The sequence below is a fragment of the Rhinolophus hipposideros genome (genome assembly GCF_964194185.1).
Source record: "Rhinolophus hipposideros genome assembly, chromosome: 19".
NCBI lineage: Eukaryota > Metazoa > Chordata > Mammalia > Chiroptera > Rhinolophidae > Rhinolophus > Rhinolophus hipposideros.
This window is the reverse complement of record NC_138065.1, coordinates 908,191-935,435: the sequence shown is the minus strand read 5'-3', so window position 1 is coordinate 935,435 and position 27,245 is coordinate 908,191. Positions and strand designations below refer to the sequence as shown.

Genomic DNA, 27,245 nt, shown 5'->3' with positions numbered 1-27,245 from the left:
GCTGCCCTGTGCTGCTGGCTCTGTACCCCATTTCCCTGTGTGCCTCTTATCATGCTGTTTCCCAGGGCACGTGCTAACATTTTCTGTCCCTGAATCTGCCTGGTGGAGAGATGACAACAGATAAAAAAATCTGGAGTAGAGCCGTGCCAGGAAAAAAGGGCTGCGGGGGCTCACCTTCTGATGGCTTCTGGCTGGTGTCACCATACAGCGGAAGAAAGTCCTAAAAGGAAAGGTCCGGACAGTGGCACATTCCCTTAACCTCACCTCCTCCTGTTCCTTGCTCCAACCCACCCTTCCTCAGCCTCCGCAGACAGAACCCGCCAACAGCAGTGGCCTCTTCTGCTTCATGGCCTTCAAAATGCCACAACAGCTAGTGTTCCATCTGCACAGTCTGAGGGCGGTGACCCCTAGTGTGGACAGGGGGCTTTACCGTCAGTCAAACTAAGTCCACTTACTTATAACCTTGATCTCAGAGCCTCTATTGCATTAGGTGGGCTGGACATAGAAAGAACTTCTATCCAGGAGTACGAGTGCTCAGGCCGGTTACAGAGGGAACAGTGAAAGGTGCCACCTCTGGAGGTCTCTGGAGGTGCTGGCCTGGGCCGCGAGAGCCATGGTGGAGGGGACTGTCCTGACAGCACCTCCCTGTTCATAAAGCCCTCTTTCTGCACCTCAGCTCTGCAGCAGGCATAGCGCTGCCATCCTATAAACGAGGGAGCAGACACTCGGCTGGCCCACGTACCCTGCCAAGCTGCACAGCAGGTACACCATGAAGCCAGGGTTGGGGTGTTTGGGCTCCCACCTCAGAGCACATGGCACGGGCCCTGTGCCGTGGGCATGCTTTAACTGCGACAAGAGCCCTGCCAGGCAGACCCTGAGGGCACCACAGCTCCCGGGGACTAAGCCACCTGCCCAGGAGTCAAAGCTGGTGAGCACTGGAGCTGGGACCAAACACGCAACACTGAGAAGGCCTTCAGGAAACAGGACAGTTTAAGTTTGATTAACCGGTGTTTCACAGATTTTTTTGACCTGGATGTGCTAAAAAGGAAAGTGGATGACCCTCAAGTAACTTCTGTCGGCTCTGACCAGAACTGTTCACGGGTCGTAAAGTTTCTGGCAAGTCCCTTCCTGTCGGGGGCTAAGGCAGGCATGGCCACAGCGAAGGCCCCAAGGGGACAGGCTGGGAAGGACCCCGTCCTCTCCGCCGTCCCCGTGTGCTGAGCTGCTGCCGTGGACGCCTGACATGACCAGACACCCTTCCCTTGGGCGACTCTACACAGTACTTGTTTCTCTGAGCACACCTGAGGGACAAGTGGCAGAAGGCTGCCAGGTGGCTGTGAGATCAGTGTAGGGAGCGTGGCAGCTACAAGGAGACTGCCCAGGAGGGGACTGAAGCCGACGCTGACTTATTTCCTAGTCACTTCCTTCCATTGCAACAGTAAGCTCTTGGACGGCAAGAACAGGCGTGTTCCTCGGTGGTGTCCTGAGTGTCACACGGCGCTCAGTCTCTTTGGTGCCAAATAAAGCACTGTTGACCTCAGTTTCTTTGTAGAATTCTGCACACTGACCAGCCAGCTCAGCCTCGGGGTCCTGCCACCCCAGCTGGCTCCCCGGTTCGCCCAGCCCGCCTGCACGCTGCCCTTCCGGCTCCACCTGCCATCACTCACCACGGAGCCCCCAGTCTCCTGCTGGATCTTCAGCTGTAACTGACTGACTCGCCGCCGGGCACCTTCGATCTGCTCCTCTAGCTGGCTGCCGGGGTTCCGACTATGCACCTCACAGATACGCTGGGGGAGGGGGACACAGGGACAGGGGAGAAGGCAGAGGGGTGCTTAGTCGAGAACGGACAACTCACCAGTTATCTCAAAACAAAGGGGAGCGAGAAGAGGTCTTTGCCCTCTAGCGAGAGCATGTTATTTCACCACCACTTAGGAGCAGAAAAAGGCATAAATGGTGAGAAAGAGAACACATGAGGCAACTGGGGAAAGAAGACACCACACAAAGGGCGTCCTAATCTGTCCATTTCAAGGCCTGCCTTACGTCCCACAGCCTAACTGAGGTTTTCTCTGATGACCACTCAAGTGTGACACATTTAAGTGACTGTCCAGGTCAGCACACAAAAATGTGCCAGCAGAAACTTGCAGACAGTGAACCGTCTGGGACGAGAGGAAGATGCAGGACTAGGGAAGACGTTCCAGTCCCCAGCCTGCGGCCTGACACTCCCAGCAGGCTTTGCAGGCAGGGAGGCGTCCCCCTACTGGTTGTGCAGACCTGGGCAGGCTTTGGTCTGTCCTCATCGATAACACGGAGACGACAGTACCTGCCCCCTGGGATGGCTGTAGGATCTAACACAATCATGCATGTACAGTGCCTAGGGAACCTGGGGCGTAATTATGTGGCTGAATATGTGGCAGCTTTACTTCATTGCGAAAGGGACGGCTCAGGACGCTAGCTGCTCAGCTAAATGAAGGCTCGGGACGCACATTCTCTAGGCTCGCTGGGCCCTCACGGCTACCTGGCACCTTGCTTACAAATTCCTCACTTCTGTTCCCTCTCCATGCCTAGAAAGCAGGCTCCCAACCAAGTCTCAGCAGACATCTGCTGAGAGCCTTCCCACGTTAGTCACTTCCGAACACCTGCAGCCTTCTCCCCGCCATCCCAGAAGAGAAACCCTGTCTGAATCTTTGAGGGAATGTTCATGGCCTCAGGCTCTTCTGAGGCACTAGGTGGGCACAGACCTTCAAATGTCCTCCTGTCCCTCCTGCGAGAACTCATGCATCCAGTCTGACCACTACCCCAGCCACTGCCTCAGCTCAGCCGCTCCCTCCTCACGCAGGAGTTGACAGGCGCCCCGACTCCCTGCTCCCAGCACTGCTCGCACAGCCCAGTCGGAAACAGCCATTCTTTCCAAGAACGAAAGGACCCAGCTGCAGAGTCCAGTGGTCTCTTCCAGGTCTCTCAACATGCTGCCTTCTTGTGACTTCCTAAAGCCACACTGGCCCAGGTCCCCTCCCAGCCTCTGAAAGCTGGTGACACTTAGCACCGGCTGAGCGGGAGGCATACTCGAATGCAGACAGCACGTATGGTTCTGGCCTTTAAGGAACGCGGTCCAGCAGTGGAGAAGGACAAACAAGGAAGTAAAACAGAGACACAGCGGCACCATCAGAGCTTGGTGCCGCGAGCTGCCAAGTCCCACCCTCAGCTTTCTTGTCTCCTGTCTGCACTGGTGCCCTAGTGATGTCACCTACTTCCCATTTCCAGCTACCACCTGTGAGGACACCCAGTGTCTACGTCAGCCAGCCTTTCCGCCTGAGGCTCGGCCCGGTTATCACCGTATGCTCGCTCGCTGATGCTCTTTTCCTGGATGTCCCAGGGCACCTTCAAGTCAGCACACTACACTGACCCTCATTTCTCCCCTAGACCCGGTCCTCGCGTCTCCGCCATCACTGGCGTCACCATCTGTGCACGCACCCAAATGTAGGCCCGTCTTTTATCGCCTCTCCTCCTCTACCTCCCCTCCAATCAGTAAGCTCCATGCTGTGACCTGCGATGTCTCCCATTGCCACCCCCGACTGTGTCCCTACTCCACGTTTTTATTCAACCTGTCAGCACGTACTGATCCAACAGGCTCCTCGATGGCTTCCTTACGTGTCAATCCACTGAACACAGTTTTCTAAAGAATGCTCATTTGAAGACATGTTCACTCCCCTGCTCGACAATCCTCTCTGATCAATTCCCACTGTCTTCAGAATAAACTCCAGGCCCATCAAGGCCCAAGCACTTTCCAGTGAATAAACTGAACCCAGCTCAGGTGTCACCTCATGAAGCCTCTCCAATAGTCGCTTAATTAATTACCCCTTCTGGGCTTCTGTAGCTTTTAAGTAACATATTAAAAATCACCACTCACACATAACTCATGAACATAAACGGCACCATTTACAGTGTGCACTGCCGTAGTTTTCAGTATATTCAGAGGTGCTTCTTCCGGTCAGCATGTTTTCAGGGTCCCTGCATGTTCTAGCAGGTGTCAGTCTTCATGGCTGAGCACACACCGTCCAGCGGACCGCCCACACCTGGCTGGCCATTCATCAGACGCTGCACACCTGGGCCTCCGCTTTGCGGCTGGGATGAGTCCTGCTATGACGGCATTTGTCTGAACACACGGTTTCAGTTCTCCTGGCCTACACGTAGGAGCAGAATGCTCATCGCCGTCTCTGTGTTTAATCTTTTGAAGAACTGCACACTGTTTCCCACGGTGGCTGCCCCATTTACACTGTCAGGCATCACTGGTGGTAACAGACCAGGGCTGTGAACACGCAGGCAAAATAAGAACAAGAGTTCCTGATTTCTCCACAGCTCACCGCCGACTATTTGGCTCCGGCCGTCCTCGCGCTGAGGTGGCGTCTCACTGCGGTGTGTGGGCCTCTTCCTGTCACTATGGCACTGCCACCTCTTCATGTGCTCGTCGGGTGGCACGGCCTCCCCAGTGTGCCACCCCGACTGGGCTGTCTATTCAGGTCCTCGGCCAGCCCTTCAAGGGGGATGTGTCTTTTTAGTGTCGGGTTTTAAGAGTCCTTCACACATTCCGGTACTAGTCCCTTATCAGACATCAGAGTTGCAAATATTTCCTCCCATTGTGTGGGTTGGTTTTTTACTTTTTTGATAGTGTCCTTTGATGCACAAAAGTTTTTAATTTTGATAAAGTCTAACTTATCTATTTTTTTTCGGTTTGTGCTTTTGGTATCATATCTAAGAAACCACTACCTAATACGAGGTCATAAAGATTTATACATGTTTTCTTCTAAGAGTTTCAGAGTTTTAAAAACGTTTTAGCTGTTACATTTAAGTCTTTGAGTTACATTTTGTTTCCGGTGTGAGGTAAGGGTCTGCATTCATTCTCTGCATGTAGACATTCGGTTGTCCCAGCACCATTTGTTGAAAAGACTATTCTTCCTCCCCTGAACTGCCATGACACCTTTGTCAAAACTCAACTGACCACCGAGGTGTGGGCTCCTTTCTGGACTGAATTCTATCCTGTTGATCTACAGATCTACCCTTAGAACAGAAGCACACCGCCTTGATTACTCTCTGACACCTGTCAATATGTACGCATCATCACGTACTACAATGTAGTACAACTCATCTTCACTCATCCTGACGTCCTACTGCACAGCAAATCCTTCAGGGAGGTTCAGCTCTCATGTATCTGGTGACCATTCCAACGTTGGCCCCTAGCACCCCTCCCCCAGCACTGAAACAGCAGGAGCTCGGGCTCATTAAACCAACAGTGAACTTCCTGTCTGCGCCTTCACCTCTGCTGAGCTCCTCCAATCCCCATCTCTTCTGCAAGGAAGGCAGGTCCAGATGGCAACAGTCCTCTCTGTGACGTTTCCCCACACTTCCATTATTAATTGTTCTCTTGCAAGCTCTTTGTTCCTGCCACTTTCTTTCTTACCATACATGAATTTTCCCCATTAGATTTTAAACACATCGAGGGCAAGAAGTGTCTAATCTTTTTCGTCTCCTTACACCACAGCAACTAAAACGTGTCCCATCCAGAAATTTACTGGGCCGAATGAAGGAGTGTGGGGCTGGATGGGCCGAATGAAGGAATGGCGGGCTGGCTGGGCCGAATGAAGGAGTGCGGGGCTGGCTGGGCCGAATGAAGGAGTGCGGGGCTGGCTGTGGCCACAGCGAAAACAGGAGTCTGGTCATTCCACTGCAGCCAAAGCCACCCTACTATCCCACACACCTTCTCCAGGCCTGGGAATCCCCTGCACCCCTCCCTCCCTCCCTCCCTCTTACCCCCTCCCCCACTGCCAAGATCAATTCCAACTGGCTCTGATTCTCCTTAGCTCTAACATTCCCTCACTTTATTCTATCTCTCTCATCACTGGTGCTTTGTGGACGTACTTAGTGATAATTTTAATCCATGACCCAGACGCCCTGTTACTTTCTTCATGGTCTGTCACATTCCACTGTAACAGATCCCCCCCCCCCCCCCCCCCCGGCCTATGACGATTCCCTAGTGGTCCTGGGCTTTACTTTCTAAGGTTTTACGGGTGTATGAAGTAGCCTGTAAATTCAGTTGTACACACTGGCAGAGAAGGCTCTGATCGTCTGTGGCCAGTGCTCCTCAGCAGTGGCCTTACCTGTAACTCTCTTTCCTCCTCCCTCAGCATGTTCCGAAGGATCTGGGTGGCGTGTTTTTGAAATTCAGGATCCTGAGAATGGAAAATGAGATAGCAGTGAGAGTCGGGGATAGGCTCGATAGCTTTATTCTCTTCTACCTGCTGATTCTTGGGCAAGGGAAGCAGTGGGCCACGTGTGATTGCAGAGCACTTGGAAGCTCACTGGAACTCAGTAAACATAAATCTTACTTTGATTTCGCTCCAGAACTTCCTAGAAACCTTGCTGTTGCTCTCTGAAGTCTCCCAGGAGTGGCCAGCTCAGTCTTCTTTCCCAGGGGAACCCATCTGCTGCTACTCACACGGCTTTCCCTGGTCCCAGGGTGGACCGACAGCATTCTCTCCCTACTTGTTTTGTCCTTTCCTGACTCTCTCCCTACAGACGGGCTCCATACTTCCTTCCTCCAAGCAGCCTTTTCCTCCAGGAAGCCCTCCCATGCCCTGGCCTGCACTGTGCCCTCGTAGCAATGACTGGGCAGTGTTAATAGATGCCTCTGTCCAGGCCTGCAGCTGTGCGCTCTGCCCACAGGAGGAGCTCTCAGAGGGTCTCCCTCGTCTCCACACATTTAGAAACACGAGCCATGACATGCAGGAGGGCACATCTGGCCTGTCTCAGCGGAGCAGCAGGCCATTAGGGAGAACCTGCTCTCCTCCCAGGGGGACAACAGGATGAGGAGAGGGGCAGGGCCATTACCTGCAGAGGCCTGGGTCCTGTGATGCGCTGTGGAGGTGGCAGAGGGGGAGGCGGCGGTGGGGGGACCACAGGGGGGGCTCGGGGAGCTCCTGCCAGGGCTGGGTCCTGCTGCAGCCCAGAGACACCAACGGACGAGGGTGCAGAGCCCAGGAGTGTCAGTGCCACATAGGCGCCGGCTGCAGGACGAAGAAGGTGCACTCCGTGGGCCATGATGGCAGGCAGGCTAGAGGAGGGCTACATTTCCCTCTCCGCTCACAAGCTACCTACTCTGTACATGGCGTTCTCCTCACTTGTCATGTCCCTTCACTCTTGAACCCCACTCACCTGCCCTACATCAGCACAAGGCTCCCTTCCCTCCCTTCTTCACGCAGAGACTGCAGCCCAAATCTACCCAGTGCGTCTACTGTCTCACTAAGTAGCCAGTGTGAAGCCTGGGGCACAGCCTGCGCGGCACATGGCAGGCTCTCCGATGCCAGCCTCCCACCTCCCCTAACGCCCACACCCTCTAACCCACCCCTCCTCCTTTGTCTGCCCACGCAGTCTCAATGGCCGCGTCTTCCCAGACGCACACAGAATGGTTTTGCTTTTTTTCCCCCAAACAGGAAGAAAGGAGGAAGAATGTCTGTGAACAGCAGCTGAGTGGGACCTGGTCTCAGGGGGCTGTGTTCTGACCGGGCGTGCAGATGGGATAAAACAAAGTATGATAAGAGACTAGCAGCGTCTCCACCTGAAATGCTACTAGGATAGTGGCCGTCGAGGAGGGCGGTTTCACTCAAGGTTAAAGAGGTGATGCAGCTGCCGCCCACTCTGGAAGGAAGCCTCCGGGTCAACTGCCCTCATCTGCTCCCCACTTCATTAGTGGTTGGCTCTCTCCAACTCACATTTGATGAGCTTCACCACCTCCAGGTGTGAGCTGTTGGTCACCATGGTGCCGTTCACCTGTTGGGGACAAATGACACTAAGTAATGGTGACCAAAACCGAGGGATCCTTGTACAAGGTCAAATGCCTTGCCTTTAGGAAGCCACCTCCAATGACCTCTAGCCACCTGTGGTCACTGTTTCCCCAAACCACCTGAACTTGTTCCTGTTCACAGCCCCCTGTGCTGTCTTCCCGGCCAATCTGTAAGTGTGGGACGAGACCTGCGCCTTTGCTCGTTCGCTCTTTCATTCATTCACTCATTCATTCATTCAATGTTCCCAGCTAGTCTGTAAGTGCAGGGACAAGGCCCACAGCTTTGCTTGCTCATTCCTTCACTCACTCCTTTTTGGTATATACTTGTTCAACCATTTGCCCTATACATGTCAATTGACCCAGCATGCTTCCTCCTCCAGGGTTTCCTTAATGGTTCTAGGACTGCGCTGCAGAAGAAAGTGCTAGTCGACAGGGCAGGTGACAGTAGTTAGAAGTGTAGGGCCTGAAGCCAGCACTGTGTGGAGGACAGAACACTAGTCCGAGAACCCGAAGGCATCTCAGCATCTCCCTCTTAATGTTGTTTTTGTTATTTGTAAAACAGGAGTAACACCAGCTGTTCTAGCAGCTTGGTTACGTTAGAGTCAAGAAGGGCCTAGGACATGAACCCAGCTATCTCCACTATGTGCCCCCACCATGCTTAGTCGTGTGCTGGCACCCTAACTCAGCGGCTGCCTGGCAGCTGGAGTCAAGGGCGCAGAGAGTCACTCACTTTGATGATCCGGTCGCCCTCTTTCACACCAGCTCTCATGGCTGCGCCTCCTGTAAGAAGGAGGCCTGGTCAGCAGAGCCCAACCGCCTTACCCAGAGGTCACTAATGTATACCCGAGTCCCTGGCACATAGCTTCCCTCCAAAACGTCCTCTCACATCCCTGTGTTAAGTCCCTCAAAGGCTGGGTGTGCACCCCGCTCTGCTCCAGTGACAGACCACTTAAGCAAAGTGGGCTGTATCGGCTCACACCTCTTGCTCTTTCCCCACCTGGCCCGACACCAGACTCCTGGGGGCCAGGCCCGGCAGGACAGAGGAGGGGCCCGGCTCTGGGAGAGCAGGTGGTGTGCTTTATCTGTATGTGTCTGGATGTGTTCCCAGGTCAAATAAGAGTGACTTCCTACCGTCCAGTGGGAAGAGTGCACTGTATTAAATATAACCCTATGTAAATCATTACTGACAGGGCTATGGATAAAAGGATTAAAATACGAGTGTTCAAACTGGTTCATAAGCCCGCAGAGGTTCATAAAGACATTCTGGAGGTTCACTGCATTAAAGACATAATGATAATGCTTTTATTTTCTGTTCAAAAACTGTTTCAACTATTTCCAGTTTCACCCTTTCTAATGGGCCCGGTTAAGAGTTTCTGACTGTGACGGGCTGAGGGCTCAGAACGTGCTCTCAGCTTTTCAGGTTAGCGCCTGACCGGAGGCTGCAGTGGTTCTGAGCACATGTGGTTTTAAATGACTTGGAGTCCTGATTCAATGTGCCCAGGAAGCATAAGAAACACTAACACTGAGACTAGGTAATGAGAGAACAGAAATTACACTTTTTGTAAATTTGCCCCAAGATAATCATTAAATCGGTAAGTTGCATTCATATGATCAAAACAAAATTCCCACAAAGCACATATAGATGTTTCTAGTCTTAAGAGAAATTACAGTGACGACTACACTGCAGTTTGGCTTCTCAGTATTGGGACTCAAGACGACCCTTATGGAAAGTGTGCTATTTATGGAAGAGTCCTGCCTCTAGCTAGAAATGCTCTTACACCACCATCTAGAAACCAAAGGTGGAGAGGAAAGCTGTTTTGCCTGGATGTGTGAAACACATACATGATGTGACTTCTAATAACTTAGTGATTTAAAAAAATTGAACTCCTCACAGTTAAGGTATTAGAGCAGTTCCCAGACTTCAGTAAGCGTGAGACTCACCAGGGGGATTTATTACAGTGTCCTTGGCCCCTTGCCAGGAAGTGATTTGGTACCTCCAGGGCTGGGCCCAGGACCGAGGGCTCAACCATCTGATCACCTGGCGATCCTGACCGACGGCTCAACCATCTGAGCACCCGGAGATCCTGACCGAGGGCTCAACCATCCGAGCACCTGGCGATCCTGACAGAGGGCTCAACCATCTGAGCACCTGGCGATCCTGACCGAGGGCTCAACCATCTGAGCACCTGGCGATCCTGACCGAGGGCTCAACCATCTGAGCACCTGGCGATCCTGACCGAGGGCTCAACCATCCGAGCACCTGGCGATCCTGACCAAGGGCTCAACCATCCGAGCACCTGGCGATCCTGACAGAGGGCTCAACCATCTGAGCACCTGGCGATCCTGACCGAGGGCTCAACCATCTGAGCACCTAACCATTTTGATGCAGGCAGAGCACAGGTTACACTTTGACAAACAGTAAACTAGGGGAACGTAGTATCTGGAAAAGGCAAAAACTGTTGTGTTACTCTGGCGATTTCAATGCCAATCCAAATGGGATCACTGCTTCTCTCCTTCCCAATACGCATACATCCATGTATTTTCCAAAACTTATATTGTGCTGCAAGTCTTCCTTTTGTTCTTTCTCTCTGGGTCTGACTCTGCTCAGGCCTAAAAGGAGGAAAAACTGACAGAATGCTGACTCATACACCCTGGAGGGGCCCCTGAATTTTCTGTATCAAGAGGCCAAGTACAAGTTACGGCAGTCCCACTAACTCTGTTTTACCTGGTCCAGGAATCTTGAGAAAATAAGGGAAGCAAAGAATAAAAGTATCTTTTCAGAGCTCTATCCTAGAATATGAAAAATGAACTTCCCACTGATAAAAGTTAATTCCCAAACAAAAGAAGCTACAATTGTTTACGTCCTTGCATGACCCATATACCTCATTTTGGTCATAAATTTAACATTCTCTTTTCACCTTTCCCATAAATAAATATCAAATCTTTCCAAAATTACTTAATATATGTTCCTCTCCATTTTGCATTGTACTTAGAGTGAAGCGCTCGCCTGCTTCCACCCCTTTCCTCATATCTTCTTCAAGCCAAGCCCACGATGCCACGTCACCAGGCCCAACCCCATGTGTGACACTTGTTTTGTACTCCCCCCACTCCCACGTCCTTCCTGTCTCCTTCAGCCTGGGTCACGCACAACAGTGGTTCTGTCACCTGGCATGACGTGCTTTGAGATATTCGAAGCTTTCACACCTAATTGGTTTTTTGACTGATGTGCTAACAGCACCCCCCACTCTTTACTCCCTCCCCACCAAATTCCCACCCTGCCAATGTGTTTCATTTCTATCTTTCAACTACTTCTGAAATCCTCTTTCTTTGAAGAGGGCTTCCCCAACTGGTCAGAAGAAAAATGACAATGCCTCGAACCACCAACTACCCGAACCCCGTCTCGTGCACCGTTATGTCTGACACACATGGTTCAGCTTGTAGAAACTTATTATTTCATGCTCACTGCCCGTGCAGCAGCATTTGGACAGTGGCCTGTCCGAGGGACACAGCTGCAGAAACGGCAGCCTGTGCAGAGTGCTGATGTGGGCTACAAGGACGAGCACAGCCCTTTGGTTCCTCTGCAGCCCTGGCCCAGTGTGAGCGGCTCCCTGGGGCAACCGGGCATGTACCCGATGACTGCGGGCTCTTCTGCCGTTTTCACACTGCCCAACAGGGGAGGCGAGCCTGGAGTGCCGGCCCTGGGAATACTGCCTAGTGGCCTAGTCAGCACTGTGGAGACTTTCCCAGAAGCCCCGGGGGTCCTGTTCCAGAGGGAGTCGTTCATGCCCCCAGGACTTCCCAGTCCCCGTGAGAAGGCACTGTCACACACAGGGCGCCTGTGTGACAAGTGCCCACTGTGGGCATGAGGGCTGCAACACTCACCCGGCCGCACAGACTGCACCAGAACGACGCGGTCCCCGCTGACGGTGAAGCCAAAGCCATGCTGGTCCTTCTGGATGATGACACAGCGCTGAACGAGACCTGGTGGGAGGTACAGCTGGAAGGTTAGTGCTCGCCAGCAAGACCAGCCTGGAACAGCCCCAGACGTTCCTCCCTGGAGACCCCATTCCCGCCCGACGGGGCCTCTCCAGCCTATGGCGACGATGCGCCTCCCTCAGCAAACGCTGTCCCTGCAACGAAGCACCCTCTCTGTACGCAGTTGTGTGTCCAGGTGTGTCTGGGACAGACTGGCCGAAGACGGGGCAGGGCTGATGCCAGGCTGATGACTAATGTTACAGAGAAGCAGCCCAGGACCGAAGCCCAAATCCTCTGCCAAATTACGGCCAATGAACGAGCAGGTGGGTCAGCAGGGCTTGCTGGCTCTGCAGAGTTGGGCAACTCACGCAGGGTGACTGAGGGTTGGCACCTTGCCCAGCGGAAAGGATACACAGCAAGAGAAATGTCCCTTGTCATACGTGCGCACATACACAGTGACAGAAAGAAAACGAGGCTGTAACCCACCGCGCCTCTGCCCTCGTGGGTGTGTGACTTCCTGAACGGGTACAGCGTGAGTTCTAGACTTAAACCCCACCGGTTCAGGTCCCCATTCTGTCCCCTACAAGCTCATGCACTCGGGCAAGTTTTTAACCCCTCTGTGCCTCAGCTTCCTCATGTAAAACAGGCATAGTGAAGCCCACTTGCTACAGCTGATTTCATATAAAACACGTGACAAGGCCTAGCACACATCATGAGCCTGGTATACAGGTTACTTGTTTCATATCTGGGGCACACGGGTCTGTTTGTATGAGTGCACAGCTGTGTGTCTATGTGCGCATGCCCCAAGGACGTTACCTGTTGTCTCAGACGCGTCCGAGGGCTGGCGGTGGTGGGAAGGGGACTTGCGTTCAGGTGCTGAATCGCCCAGAGACAGGCTACTTAACCTGAGGAGGATGAAGAGCCCATCAGTCAGGTGGGCAGGGGCAGGACGCCCCATCAAAAGGGGCCCGGGTCTTGGGTACCAAGAGACCAACCCTCTCACCCTGTAACCCACTCAGTCTGGTGGGAGACTAGCCGTGTCTACACCACTGGCAACACCACCTATGTGGAATCCTAGGCTGGCAGGGCAAGCATGGTTTCTTTAGTCCCCAGCAAGGCGTGAAGGGCACCGGCCCTTCCTGGAGTCAGGAGACAGAGAGACAACAGCGAGGACGAGATGTGCAGAAACACATATGCTTGTGGGTCTTACCAGGCTGCAATGGGGCTGATGGAACAGAACGGAGCAGCAGACAGAATGAGTGCAAGAAAAAGACGGGAAAAAAACAAAGAGCTAGTTAGTTTGCAGCAATGATTCACAAAGGAAAAGACTGGAGGGCGAGGACGTGGGGAGTCAGAAACACACAGAAGCTGCACAAACACAGCAGGGACGGCCCCGACTTCAGCTTCATCTCTCCGTCCCTCCCCAAAGCGACGTGTCGAGGAGGCTAACTGGGTGTCTGGTTGGGCAACTGTGCACTTTTCTAGAAGGAGGGATACAGCAATGACCCAAGCCCTTGAAAATTCCACTGATCGTGCAGGACCACGGGGAACAGGAAGCTGGTGTGTTTGGCAGGCTATGCCCACCGCACATTCTGCCGAGGCACCTTGCTTAGACAGACCACCCCACCCAGTCAGAAGCTCCATGGCTTGACCTGCTCTCTAACAGGACCCCTGCAGGATGGGAGCCACTCGAGCCATTCCTATGCCTCTGTAGACAAGTGTCCCCACAGCCAGCCCCTACAGTGCTACCCCTCGGAAGGGGGTCCCCCAGCACAGCCGCAGTGAACGCCAATGGAGAGGCTGCCATGAGAGCAGTGCCTGCAGTGGCACACACGGGGCGAGTGGAAATGTTCCCGCCGGCTGAGCGGTATATACGCTGCAATGTATCAGTGCGACCACCAATATTCAGCCAAGAGAAGAATGAGGGGCTCTTTCTACACATGAGGAATCGTCTCTAAGACATGCTGCTGGGTGAAAAAAGCAAGATGCAGAATGAGGTGGACCGGGAAAAAGTGGGTAGAAGAGAGGAGATGGAAGTTATTTGCTTATGTAGTTAATGTATTTGTTACATCTGCATAAACATCTAAAATCTCTCTGAAAGGGCACAACAAACATACAACGTTGGCTGTCTCTGAGGAAGGAAACTGAGTGCCTGGGGCACCTGGATGGACTTGGGAACTTTTCGTTACATTTCCATCTGTGCCTTTTAAATTCTAAGTCATGTGAAGGCGTTCTCTCTCCAAATGATAAATACAACCAAAAAAAAAACCTTTTAAATTTAAAAGTGGGGTCTTCTCCCCCATCACCCTGGTACCCCTCTTACCTGGACAGGTGAGACTGCTTTTTACTGGCTGATCTTTGGATCAGAGAGAGAAGGACATCAAGGGAGAAGAGAGCGTGGGGCCCAGGAGAGAGCGAGGCAGGAAAGGAGGAAGAAAGAGAAAGAAAAAACAAAACAAGACATAAACTACACAAGACACTGGAGATAGTTGGTTCAAGAGAAAAACCACTCAAGCTGTCACAAACCTGGGGTGGAAACTGACCATAGGGCAGTAGGAGTGGACTAACTAAAATGCAAATTTACCCATGTCACTTTGCTGCTAAACCCTTTTCGAGCTTCCCTACTGTGCTCAGAGCCGCCCACCATGGCAGCGAGCGGGCTGCCTGGCCAGTGCGGGCCCGACACCTGCCATGGTCCCCGCAGCACCGACACCCAGAGGAAATGCTTGTCGAGGGCCTGCAGGCTCGTCCAGCGTCCGTAAGGCAGTGCGGTCCTGATCGGTACCCCCGGAACTGACACACTGAGGCTCTGTCCTCGTCCGGGTCCTAGCTCCCAGAAGTCCTTCCCACTCCACCCCATCCTGGCACTGGAAGCCAGACGGAAGACAAACTTCCTGAAGCGACAACTCTGGCTTTCTTCAAGGTGCCCTATCCGCCGCCCCCTGACCACCCCACCTCCTCCCAAGACAAAGATACAGCTCAGTTCATCACTTAATAGATGTTCTAGAACCTAGGACGGTTGCTAAGCTTCCTGTGGAGCTCCTGGCACAGCACCGTAAGCCAAGTCGCTACGCCACACACCTGAACTCAGGCAGCGCGGCGTCAGTCACCCCTCGATCAAACGGAGAGCGCTCTACAGTCCGGCCCTGTGCTACTGAGCACAGTCGCCACGAGCCACGTGCAGCTATTAAAATTTACATTTTAAACAAAATTTAAAGTCCAGCGTCTCAGTTGTACTAGCCACACGTGCAGTGCAGAGTGAACCATTCCTGTCAGTGCAGAAGGTTCCGGACAGCGCCACCCCAAGCACGGTGCCAGGCACCAGGGGACACAAACACGAAAGAGACCGTCACCTGCAGGAGACGGCCGGGACATTAGTGCAAACACGGGTGGTACAGCCCGCCCTGCACCCCTCAGAAGGGTTCCCAGAAACGACCTTTCAAGGTCCTTATTCCAGCTGCTCAGCTGCTGACTTCGGCAACAGCTCACCCCTGGGCCACCAGGAGGGGCCTGAACTGCCACAGGAGAAAGCCACTTTATGGTGGGACAGCTCAGCGTCCTGCTTGCTTCGTTCTGCCCTGCCCGGGAGGGCACTGGCTTCCCAGGCCCGCGTTGAAGCCTAGACCAAACAGCCTGCTTTGGTTCGCACCAGGCTGGGCTGTGAGCTGTTCCACAGAACACAAGGCCCACATGCCTGGCTGGATTGCAGCAGCCATCGAAGTTCCTCTAACAACAATATCATGGGCCGGCCCGGGGGCTCAGGCGGTTAGAGCTCCGTGCTCCTAACTCTGAAGGCTGCCGGTTCGATCCCCATATGGGCCAGTGTCCTCTCAACCACAAGGTTGCCGTTTCGATTCCTCGAGTCCCGCAAGGGATGGTGGGCTGTGCCCCCTGCAACTAGCAACGGCAACTGGACCTGGAGCTGAGCTGCGCCCTCCACAACTAAGACTGAAAGGACAACAACTTGACTTGGAAAAAAAAAAAGTCCTGGAAGTACACACTGTTCCCCAATAAAGTCCTGTTCCCCTTCCCCAATAAAATCTTTAAAAAAAAAAAAAATCACAGGGTGGGGCAGGCACAGTGGGGGACAGGTGTCCAGCTTTTTCTCTTGGAGAACTTAGAGGAGGAAGAGCTACCGTTGAATTGGAGGAGGAAGCAATGCCTACAGCAGCAGATCTGTGGGTGGAAACGACTGACAGGCTATTGGGTCAATGGCTTTTGGGTCTGAGCAGAGACGCGAGGATGGCCAAGGCCAAGTCTGAGCAACCAGGAGGAGGGAAAGGAGGAAGGAAGGGAGTTTGGCATAAAATAGGGGTGGTCAGAAATAAAGAAAAGACTTTAATGGCAGGGTCTCCCTATTCTTGATGACATTCCCATGGAAATTTGGTACCAGAGGTCAGATTGCAATCAGCCTAAATGCAACGGACATGGAGAAGGTCCAGGAGTGAAGAACCCTTCCCCCAATCTGTGGGCCTTTAAATGGCACCAGTGAGACAGGTTTTTCTGGTCCAACTTCTCAATAACACCTCCCCCCTCCCTGGTGTATATCCAGTCAGTTATGGAGACTGGTAAGTTCTTTTGTTTCCCAGGGCTGTCCCTTCCTTTCCATCCTGACGTCCATCATCGTAACCACGCCCATGGCCTCAAGTCTGGAGGGCTGGCTAAGTCCTCGTGTTTCCATTCTCCAGGCCATCGGCACTCTACCACAACAGACGAACTCCCCCAAACTATTTTCTTTGGGCCCCCTCATCAAGAATCTGGGTCTCCCTCTTCACTCCCCATACTCTGGGGTATGCGTGCAGTCACGGCATTTCGGCTTTTCATTAGGTGGGTCCAAACACCTTCTCAGGCACTCATATCCTACCTGTTGGGTCCTAGGAGACACAGGGCCCATTCAAACTGCTGCCTATTATGATGGCCTCCGCCCCCTCTCCTTCCTGCCCATCTCTTACCCCCTTTTCAAGGCTCTGGTCAAATGGCAGTGAGTCCAGGAAGCTTTCCCTGGCCACTGCAGCCCACGTTTCTTTTACCCAACATTTCAGTCTGAGAAACTTCAAGCCTATGTTAAGGCTGAAGGAACAGCGCGACGAACAGCTGGATTCCCTTCACCTGGAGCCACTGATTACCATTCGTCACAGCGGCTTTCTCTCTCTGAGGACACTTTTTTCTCCCATTTGGAAGTTGCAGACATCATGACACTGTGCCCCTAACTTCTTCAGCATATGTCCTCCACATCCCTCGGAACCCTCCTATATGAGCACAGCCGGCACACCCTGTCAGGCGAACTCGGATACAGTATTATTTGAGACGGAGTCTGCATTCAAATGCCCACAGCTGTTTAGTTCATCTTCTATACAGCTGTTTCTCTTGGTAGGAAATGTCTTTAGAAACAAGGTCTGGGAGCTGGTGCTCGCTCCTGCTGAGCTGTCACGGCTTCTAGGCCTTCAGAGGCCAGAGCAGGAAACATTTAAGAAATGGTGAGTTCACACTGCAATCTCCAGTCCAACTCCAACACTGCAAGCTTCTCCCTCGTCTTCACGATTCCGTATTTTATCTTTTTTTTTCTCATAGTGAGAGCCCTATGCCCCAAAAGCGCTCTTTTTACTCATTTGCTTTACTCTGAAACACACACAGGATTGTTTCTGCAGTTACCGCCCCAGTAACACGGGCAACGACACACTTACAAAGCACAGGTCAAGGTTTCCTCATCACTCGCTCTGCAGGGAACATTTCTTAGACTGCATCCCACTAAAGGTATGCAGTTGGTACCATGTGTGAAAGTCACTTTAAATTAATTCTTTATCAATTTGAAATGCATTTAGTTTTCTTTTTATATTTGTGCTTAAGTTTAGGGTTTGCTTTTTTCAGGCTTATTTCTTTTGTTAAGCATTGACATAACTGAAAACTCAAAATGAAAACTTAAAAGTATAATCAGAAGTGTCCCACTCCTCCCCAGTGACCACTTTCACTTGTGCTTGGTTTCCTTTCTGTGTTTCTCCCTGTAAAATTAACCAAATATTCTTATTTTCCTTTCTTGCTTACCTCACACCTTTTCACTTTGTGGATCTATCAAATGAAAAGCAAAAGAACTCCTTATCAGTTCATGGCAATCTTCCATTTCCTCGTCATTTCTTATGGTGCGGCCCACACTCTGTGTGACACGAGTGTCCCGTCGTCTGGAGTGTGGGTCCTGCCTCTCTGCTGGAGGACAAAGGTCACACGTGTCCTCATATGCTCTCAAGCAGCAGCAGGCACTCTGTAAACACGTCCAAACACCTTCCTCAGCCTAGTCTAGAGGGTGCGTGACACAGCAAGGACATGTCTGTGACCTTCCAGACAGCAAAGGTGAAAACCGGGAACCAGCCCACCCCATATCTCCCTTCTGTTGGTCTACGGTGTGTGTGTGTGTGTGTGTGTGTGTGTGTGTATGTGTCTATTTAAAAAAAATTTGTTGTTAATTTAAAAAGCAGGCAATTTCACATTAAAAAATACAGGTTTCTGGTTTCTCATGAAAAGGCAAAAGTTCTGGCACCACTGGGCTTACAGTCTCACATGGTGACAACCGCTGGAGCCCCATCGGGGGAGGGTCCTGGTCTATCTGTCCTTACCCCCATCTGTCCCACCACAAGTGTCTAAGTGTGGAAAAGGCCTAGAATATCCCTGTGCTGATAATGATTAAGTTCTTCCTATCTACCAGGCCCTGTGCAAACAGCTGCCCTAGCTCATGTCACTTAATCCCCATAAAGACGGCAGACCACTAGTTTTCAGAGGAGAGAGCGGAGAAATGGAGCGGAGTGAAGGTGTGCATGAAGGTGGTCTGACTTCAAGGTCGGTGCTCCTAAACAACAAGGTCGACGACCTGCGGCCAGAGGTAGGTCTACCCGGTCTTTAGTAGGCCTTTCCTCCTATTTTCTTTCTTATATGCATACGTACACATACACGCACATGATCTATGTATCCGCATGTAATATATACATCTCACATATGCACACACACAATAACGTGACATGATACATATAACACACACATGGTGTCTGTATATACAGACATAAATGTGACAGAGACAGAAAGCACACTATGCACAGGCTGACCTAGGTCTCTTGAATCAGGGGCAAACTACCATTCCCAAGCCCCTCCCCAGCCAGGAGTATCAGTCAACCAGGAAGGAGCGACCCTGGCCAGGCCTGCTGGTCTGGAGGGTGGGGCTTTCAGCAGCTCCTGGCACCCGACCTCCCCAAGGACTCTGCCTCGGTAGGATCCCCTGGAGCCTGAGGCTGGCGACCAGCCTCCTGGGCCTGTCCACCCTGACAGGAGAGAAGAGGCCTGTTTGCAGACAGCCCCTGCCAACAGAATACCACAGATGCTCCCTCAGAGCTTATATAAGTGAAGACACTCGGGAAAAAAAGGACACAGACCAAATAAAAGCAGTTTCGATCAGAACCAGAGTGCAGACAGTGTAGGAAAGGGCTGGACTTGGGAATCAGGAAATGCAGGCGGTAATCCCAGTTGTCTCGAATTCACCATAGGCCCTTGACTTCCACTCAAGTCAGTTCTCTTATCTGCAAAACCAGGTACAGACAAATGGAGGGCAAGTCCCTGGTAACACGGCCGAGAAAGGCTCACATCTCAGCCGGGCCGTTTACTAGCTGTAGGGTACCGTCTGAATCACCTGTGGCTCCAACCCGGGATCCGACTCAGCAAGCTTGTGGGGTGGAATCTGTTCATTTTCACAAGCAGCCCAAGGGGTTCCTTATCCAGAAGACCATAACTTTGAGGCTTTCAAAACAAGTCCCTGAACTTTTGAGTCTATCGTCAGGTTTCCCGGAGACTTGACAGCCCTTGAGAACATGGAGGATGGCGTCTTATTCATCCTTGTATCACTGGCCAAATTCCAGCACAGCGCCTGGTGCATGGTGAGTGCCTGACCCAAAAGTGTTTGCTGAAGGAACATACATGTCCTTTCTTTCAGAGCTGATGTGAGGACCAAAGAGGTAGCATTTATTTGTTAATTCTTTCAAAGTATTGTGGACCCTGAGAAAGAAGATACCTACCAAGAAGATTCCTAGCGGCTAATTGAGCTCAAATTAAAAACAAAACAAAACAAAATACAACCCAAAAATCAGCCTAGCAGCCATTTCTAAACAGGGGCCTCTCACGCAAGCCACGCTTCAGGGAGAAGCGGACGCTGACCTGCCTGCCTGCACTGCTCCTGCCCTCCCAACCAGCCCTTATAAAGGGGTTCCTGGAATTGTATTTCAACCAGTAGGACTGAGACTGTCCCAGTCCAATCAGAGCTGTGCAGCTATATCCCCCATCGGCATCTTCACCGACCAATCAGAGCAGCTCCATTCTGGCCAATCAGGACAGTGCTCTTTGGAACATAAACACCTCACATCTCCCAGGACAAGCACGAAGCGGAGCCGGGGGAGCAGGCCCAGGGCTGGCTGGTGGCCGAGGGCCGCGCTGCTCCACATCGGCTGTCGCACCACTGAGCGGCTCCAGAGCCGCGCTGCCCCGCGGCCGTGCTGTACCGGGACCATGCTGTTTGAACTGAACAGTTTCTTTCTTCACTGCACCCCAAACTGGGGATTCCTGTTGGTATCGAACTGGTGCCAGTATCAAGTCCCATGCCAATGGCTTTCTTATGTTTTCTGAAGTCTTTTCCAGGTCCCCATGGGGTAACCTCTGCTCAACACGTGTCAGAAGTGACAGGGCAGGACAAGAACGAGTGAGTGAACAATAAATAAAGGGGGGATGACTCCTGGCGTGTTCTCACTCTTGGAGGGCAGGGCCAGAGCGCTCTCCTTGCTCCTTCCATGACAGTCTCTCAGAGAACAAGAGATGGTAGGGCTCTGACCGTCGGAGCAGGCAGGTTCTGTGGAGCCGAGAACTGGTGTGCTGGCAGGGCTGGCCAGTTTGGCTTACCATTTAACACTTAGCACACAGCCCATGTGGCACGGTTTGGAAAGCACACCTTTAGGAATAAAATACAGCCAGTCCTCAAAGTCCTCGATAGGTTCTTGCAACTGCAGCAAAACGACGTATAATGAAACCAATTTGACCGCAGATTAACTGATCTAAACAGGAGCTGACTTTCCACAGCATCTCATCAATGTCATAACCACACACCGAGTGACATGACTTTATTTGAGGACCTGCTGTCCAGGCTCGAGCTCAGGCCCTGCCCTCTCCTGGATGTGTCATCTCAGGCAAGTTGCCCGACGTCTCCAAGCTTGTTTCTCGATCACAAATGTGGATAATCCCACTCTCCTCGTAGCAGGGTTGGGAGGACCAGATCTCCTTCACCAACACGCCAAAGCGAGAACATCCACTGAAATCAATCTCCGCAGCCCAAGCCTGGCCTGGCTGCTTCCTCAGGAAACTGCTGTGCAGTAGCTCACGCCAGAAATCGGAGTTATCTTGGACATGCCTCGCAGAGCTAATCAACCGCCAAGTCCTGCTGATAACACTAACATTTCTGGAACCCACCTGCTTCTGCCCCTCCCGTCACAGGCTGGCGTGCCACACATCATCTCTCAGCTGAAACACCTGCTCTCACGTCCACTCCAGCTTCCACTCCTCCAGGACCCACGCATTCTCTATAGTCAGAGTGATCTTTAAAAAGACAAACAAGAACATACATCCCCCTTCAGTGGTTTCCCATCGTCCGTGACATGGCCTTGCAGGTGCTCTGTGAGGTCCTCACGCTTCCTCTCAAGCCTCATCTCTTGCCACCCCCCCAACAGTATTTCAACCACAGGGGTCTTCTCTCCCGCCTCGGCCAGGCCAACTCATACGCATTCTTCACAGTTCAGCACAAGTGCTTCTTCCTCAGCGAAGCCTACTGATACCCCACGAGGCGGCATCTCCGACATTTCCCTTTGAGTGTCCAACTCAATAGTACCTAAACATCTCCCCAGATGTTCAGGAAAGTGCCTGGTGGCACAGGAGAGCTCGTCTTCAGCTTAAAAGTGTGGGAGCCACACCATGAATGGAGACTCTCGGGGCACCCTGGGTGGACAGAGACAGCGGGATGGTGGGTCCTGAGGAACTGCAGGAAGAAGCGAATCCAAGCAGCCAGTTGCGACGCGGGGAGGGGCCCGGCGTGGCAGGCCAAGTGTCCCCTCTACATTCTTAGCTAGTCACTCCGGGAAGCTCTGCAGGAAGCAGAGAGGAGAGGAGGGCGGCGGGGAGGTTCTCACACACTGCTCGCTCCACCCTTGTAAAAACTGCCTGGAAACTGCCCTCCATTGGGGTTTTCCTCAGTCAAGTCTAATGATGACCAGGAGCGGTCCCCATCTTCTCTGCATCCTTCCAGGCCTTAAGCATTTATTTGACTGGTGCTGTAAGCACATTTCCTTGTGTCTGTGTCACTTTAACAGGGGACTCGAGCAGTCTGTGTTCTGTCTTTAACAAAACGCGTGTTTTGACGGAGGGACTAAGGACTTCTGTTTTGTGTTTCTTCGGCACACAGGTCTCCAGCCACCTGCTTGGCCCCTCACCAATAATCCGAGCTCTACAAAGGAGACTTTGCAGACAGCGAGTAGAAAGTCTGAGCCACCTCCCCTGGTATAGGACCTGTGTGGTCCTTGCTGACCCTTCCTCCACCCTCCACGCTGACCGACACATAAACCTGCGTCAGACTACTCCGAGCAATGCACTCAGCTATATGCCCCCTGATAGGAGGCAGAGTGGCCACAAACCAGAGCCCTGCCCATCCGGGCCCTTCCCCAGCCTGCGGATGCAGCTTCCACACCCCCTCACATCCAGCTTCCACACACACACAGAGGCAGCCAGCTGCAGTCTTCTGCTCCCGGGAGGTGGGGGCCACCCCACCAGACGACAAGGGCTTTCAGAGCAGTGGCCCCGCCCCACCAGCAAGTGGGCTGTCTCACGCACCCTTTCCTAGTGAATCAAATCTTTCACATTCAGAGGGCCGCACAACAGGGAAAGGGTGTTAGGACAAAACTGAGTGGCGCTGGGGATGGGCTTATAACCAACGCTTCTGTAGGGGAAGGGCGATAATAAGCACCCATCCTATGCAGTCACTTCAGGGCCCTTGAACTGACTCAAGTTGATTGTCAGCAGCACACAGTAGTTCAGACCAAGTGTCCTGGACCTTGGGGGTCGGGATTACAGCCTCAGCCCAGGCCTCAGTTTCCTCATAAATAAAAGGTGTGATGGTGCGTGCGCATGGGGTGGGATGATGGGGACAGGAACTGGACGGTCCCTGCAGCCCCACTCCACGGACCTGGGAAACACTCATTATATTCAGGAACCAATCACATTGTAATGAGGTTTTATTATGTCAGCACAGGGAGAGCAAGAAAGGTATTTTAACGTGGAAATTGCCTGTCTGCAGACATAATCTTTAGGGAACACACCTGTATTGACCTGGAGAGAAACAATGGCAACTGAGCATTCAATTTTGATCTTTTCCCCTGGGCCGGGCACACGGCACACACTCATTGAAAACTGACTGACTGATGGACCCACCTTGCAATTCCCACTCCCCCCAACCCCAGGGCTCCAAAGAGCTCACGCTGCCCTTGGGCCCAAGAGCAGCAGTCTCTTGGCTGCTGAGGCCACTCGGCCCGCCTTCTCTAGGAAGCGCCTCACTGTCACCTTCTCCAGTGACTGATTTAGGTACTGCATCCATCTCGTCTGCATTTTGGCCCACCTTGCACCACTTAGGGCTACACTGTTTTCAGAGCAGCTCACCCACACTGACCGTGTCTCCCTCCGAGGAAACAGCGAACGTGAGCTGAGACCCTGCGTGTGGGGCACTGCCAGAGCCGCACCCCTGCCCGCTTTGAGCACGTGCTCTCAGTGAGGGCGGACTGACCGACAGGTGGATCCCAACGGGGAGGGCACGTGTGACGCGCTCCCAGAGACAACAGGACAGAGTGGGGGTTCCGGGGCCCCTCTCCGGGACATAAAGCTGGCCCTGCCCTTTATTAGCTATGCGACGGTACACAAGTTACTCACCTTTCTGTGCCTCCCCCTTAAAATACAGGTAATGACAATGCCCATGTCATGGCCTTATTTAGATTGAACTATTGAAAAAATGTGAAAAGAAACTGCATAGGCCAGGGCCTGCACTCAGACTGCAGATTACTAGCCATTCTTCCTGACTTTATTTAATCCTCACAACGCCATGAGCTGGCCCTCTTAAGGCTGTAAGTTCATGGCTGAGGAAACGAGGCGAGGTGCGGGCTCAGGGCATGCACGCAGCGAGTGACGGGCAGCTGTACGCGGGCCAAGCCGTTCGGCTTCCACGCCTGTCTGCCCTCGCTCTGCTCCCTGGTGAGGGGCCTGTCCACTCATCTCGCTTCGCCAGAGACCCGTCCTTACTGCACGGCAGTGTTCTGAAACCTCAGACGGCAGCTCCAGGCGGCAGGCGCTGGCTCTTCATTGGCTGTGTGATCAGAGGCTGCTAACACCGTCTGACGGCCTGCAGGGCGCCAGGTTCAGGGCCGGGCGCTATCTCATCTGATCCTCAGCGCAGCTCTGAATAGATGAAGCTGCATGGCAGATAATGGCCTTGCCCGAGGTCCCAGGGTTAGTGAGGGCGTGTGCCAGGACGGGAACCAGATCTCCTGACCTCACGAAGCCAGCCTGGCTCGGAGTGTGTGCAGGCACAAGAGGACAATGCAGTGCACATCAGTCACGTCTGCTGGCCAGACGCACGCAGGGCTTTGGAATCAGACCCCTGGGTGGGAATCCTGACGCTGACACTGGCTCTGTGACCTCAGGCAAGATGTGTCACCTGTCCACCTCGGTTTGCTCAGCTGTCGCAGAGGTCAGTAACTGCTTCACTGCAGTGTTATGAAATTAAATAGTGCCACTCACTAGAGCATTTGGCACCAGAACACTAAGTACCGAGGATGTGTGTTGCGTATTTTATTACCCCCACCACGGGGAAAGGGGCTTCAGGGGCTCCCTTCCTTAGTCCAGCACTTCCCCATCTATTGTTTAGGAAGATCCCACTGAAAAAGACCGATGTTCAAATCAAATGGCAGGTTTGAGGAAACTCAGGTCTGGGGACACCGAGTCCCTTGCTCCAGGTCTGAGCAGAGCCGACCTCCCACTTCCGGCAACGACTCCTCATCATCCTGCTACCTCTCGGCTGCCTCTGAACTTTTCCAAAGCGCCCAGACTTTCACAGCGTACACGACGGCCTGGCAGTTCTCTTTGGAGCTTTAGGGACCCACCCTGCCCCCAACCAAAAACGGGTGCTGGGCAAGCTGCTCCAAGTGGAAAATTCAACTCCATCCCAAACCTCTGCTGTGCCAGCAGATTTCCAGGACGCGCCGGCTCCCAGAAACCACAATTACAGGCCAAGTCAAGGCAGAGCGGTAATTAGGCCCTGCCACGGGCTCGGCAGTCTTTGGGCCTCGCCCTCCAGGGCTGACTCCATCTCTCGCCCCCACCCCCACACCCCATATCGACCACTGCACAGCAGAGATGCAGTGGGGATTCCCACTTTCCCTCTCCCAGCCCCCACTCTATTTCCAGGAAACTGAACAAGAGTGGGGTGAGGGAGGAAATAACGGACGCTGAAATGCTGAATGGCAGCAAGAGATGGAAACAACTTTGACAGAAAGAGAAGCATTCTTGAGGTCCCTCCCTTCATTTCATTCTTACTTCCCACAAAGATGACATCAGGAGGGAGCTCCCCAGGCGAGACCCCCAAATGAGAAAACAAAAAGGATCTCATGGAACAGGAAACAGCAACCTCAGTCTGTCCAGACAGAGAACAATCTGGGCTGAAGATGGGAGGGGAAAGGTGACATCTAGAAGGGCAAAGGATCTGGGATTCCGAGGCTTATCTCCAAGGTCCCACAGGGGTCCTGGAGGCATCCCAGGAAGGAATGACCCCAGGAAGGTGACCCCAGGAAGGAATACCAGGCCTTGCCTTCTTTTCTAAATGGGCTGCTCTTCTAGCCTGGCCAGGGGGCTGACTGCCCACTACTTCACTCTCCAGCACAAGGGCACTGTGCTTTCTTCCCTCCAGTGTTACTGCCCCGGGCTCGGGGGTGGATCCGCTCAGCTTAGCTCCGAAGGCTGCCTGGGCGCCATTACAAAACAGAATGCTGTCCCTTCTTGCTGCCGGCAGTCAGGGCTGTCCCCACCCCCACCTCCATAGTGTTGAAGGCCTCCAGTGGGTCTGAGCACCCTGGAATCACCTCCAGGGACTCTGAGAGGTGAAGTTAACGTTGGACCGTGCAGAGGACGGGGGTGGGGGTGGGGGAACACCCCAGTAGGGAGTGAACTTGCACATCCTAAAGAGCTTTTCAACAGTTCTAGCTCAGAGGCCAGAACTGAAGGGTGTCAACCAGAGCCCCCCGAATTGTGGCCAGCGGCAGACAGAGAGAAGCCCGGGAGCAGTGACCCCATTCCTCCCATCAAAACCTGGCTTAAGACGTATGAACCCCAAGAAGCTTTCCTCGAGTTAGCGTCTCTTGACCGGCCTCTCCCCTAGGCAGGCAGAGCCTCAGTCCTCATAAATAAGCTGTGTTCTTGGTGGTTTCCTACAACCAAGTCAGTGCAAAGCAGACAAACAGCCATCCAAACCACTGATTTCAGGTTACAGCCGACAGACCCCAAGTGGCCCCAACAGAGGCGTGCTTCGGGGGGGTGCACTCCACGAAGGCCTGGCTTGGGCATCAGATGCACATGGCGACACCCCTTTCCTAAGGCTCTTGACGCTCACACTCCACATGTCTGGGCCGCGAGCTCCCTGAAGGAAGGCCATGTCTTCCATTGGAAGGGTCTGTGTCCCCGTCTGCTGCCCGCTGGATCCACGGGTGCCCACACAGCAGCCACTGCAAGCACGGCTCTCCACACAGAGCACCGCCCAAGCCGCTTCTCTGGCAAACGGCTGACAAACGGCACAGGCACAAGTCACAAATCTAAGGGACCAGACAGCCAAAGAGAACTAGAGATCAGCAAGACGGAGCCCCACTAGCACACGGACTAACAGGATTCCTTCCAACCCTGGGGCTCCTGGCAGAAGCTCGGTAACCCCAGGGAGAACCGGCTGCTGCCCTTTGCAGGGCATGGGAACAGGGGCTCTGTGGGCACCAAGTGGACTCCGCTCTGACGCCTGGGGAGTGCTGGCTGCTCTGGAACGGGACTCCGCTCTGGGGTTTGGTGACACCAGGGGACATAAGGGGCTCCGGTCAGAAAGGCAGTGAGAAGATGGCAGGTGGCAGGGGTGATGACAGGTCTTGCTACCCGCTGACACCCCCTTCCTGGATGGCGCTGAGCCTTTAATGATTTGACTGATACGTGATACCAGCCCCATAAGCCAATAACTGTAAGTGTGCCACAGACCTGAGCCAGAGGACGAAGGACCAGAGGGGGCAGCCGGCACCGCAGCACGAGCCCTGGGCCACAGGCCCAGTGAGGACAGCGCTGCAGGGCCCACTGG

General features: G+C 53.1%; 1 protein-coding gene across 7 annotated transcripts in view; it reads right to left on the bottom strand.

Annotated features, from left to right (window-relative positions):
- Window positions 1-27,245, bottom strand: part of ARHGEF11 (Rho guanine nucleotide exchange factor 11) — a 76,038-nt gene that overhangs the window by 28,327 nt on the left and 20,466 nt on the right. For 2 of the 7 annotated variants that reach the window (XM_081024902.1, XM_081024905.1), the window contains exons 2-10: window positions 14,133-14,165; window positions 12,626-12,714; window positions 11,717-11,815; window positions 8,565-8,614; window positions 7,764-7,821; window positions 6,883-7,058; window positions 6,153-6,224; window positions 1,668-1,787; window positions 175-220 (exon numbers count right to left, since the gene is read on the bottom strand). In XM_081024902.1, the coding sequence (XP_080881028.1) occupies window positions 175-220; window positions 1,668-1,787; window positions 6,153-6,224; window positions 6,883-7,058; window positions 7,764-7,821; window positions 8,565-8,614; window positions 11,717-11,815; window positions 12,626-12,714; window positions 14,133-14,165 (743 nt within the window). Of the gene's footprint in view, window positions 1-174; window positions 221-1,667; window positions 1,788-6,152; window positions 6,225-6,882; window positions 7,059-7,763; window positions 7,822-8,564; window positions 8,615-11,716; window positions 11,816-12,625; window positions 12,715-13,019; window positions 14,088-14,132; window positions 14,166-27,245 lie in introns of those variants that run through there. The other 5 variants (XM_081024899.1, XM_081024900.1, XM_081024903.1 and 2 more) reach the window with 3 other exon arrangements.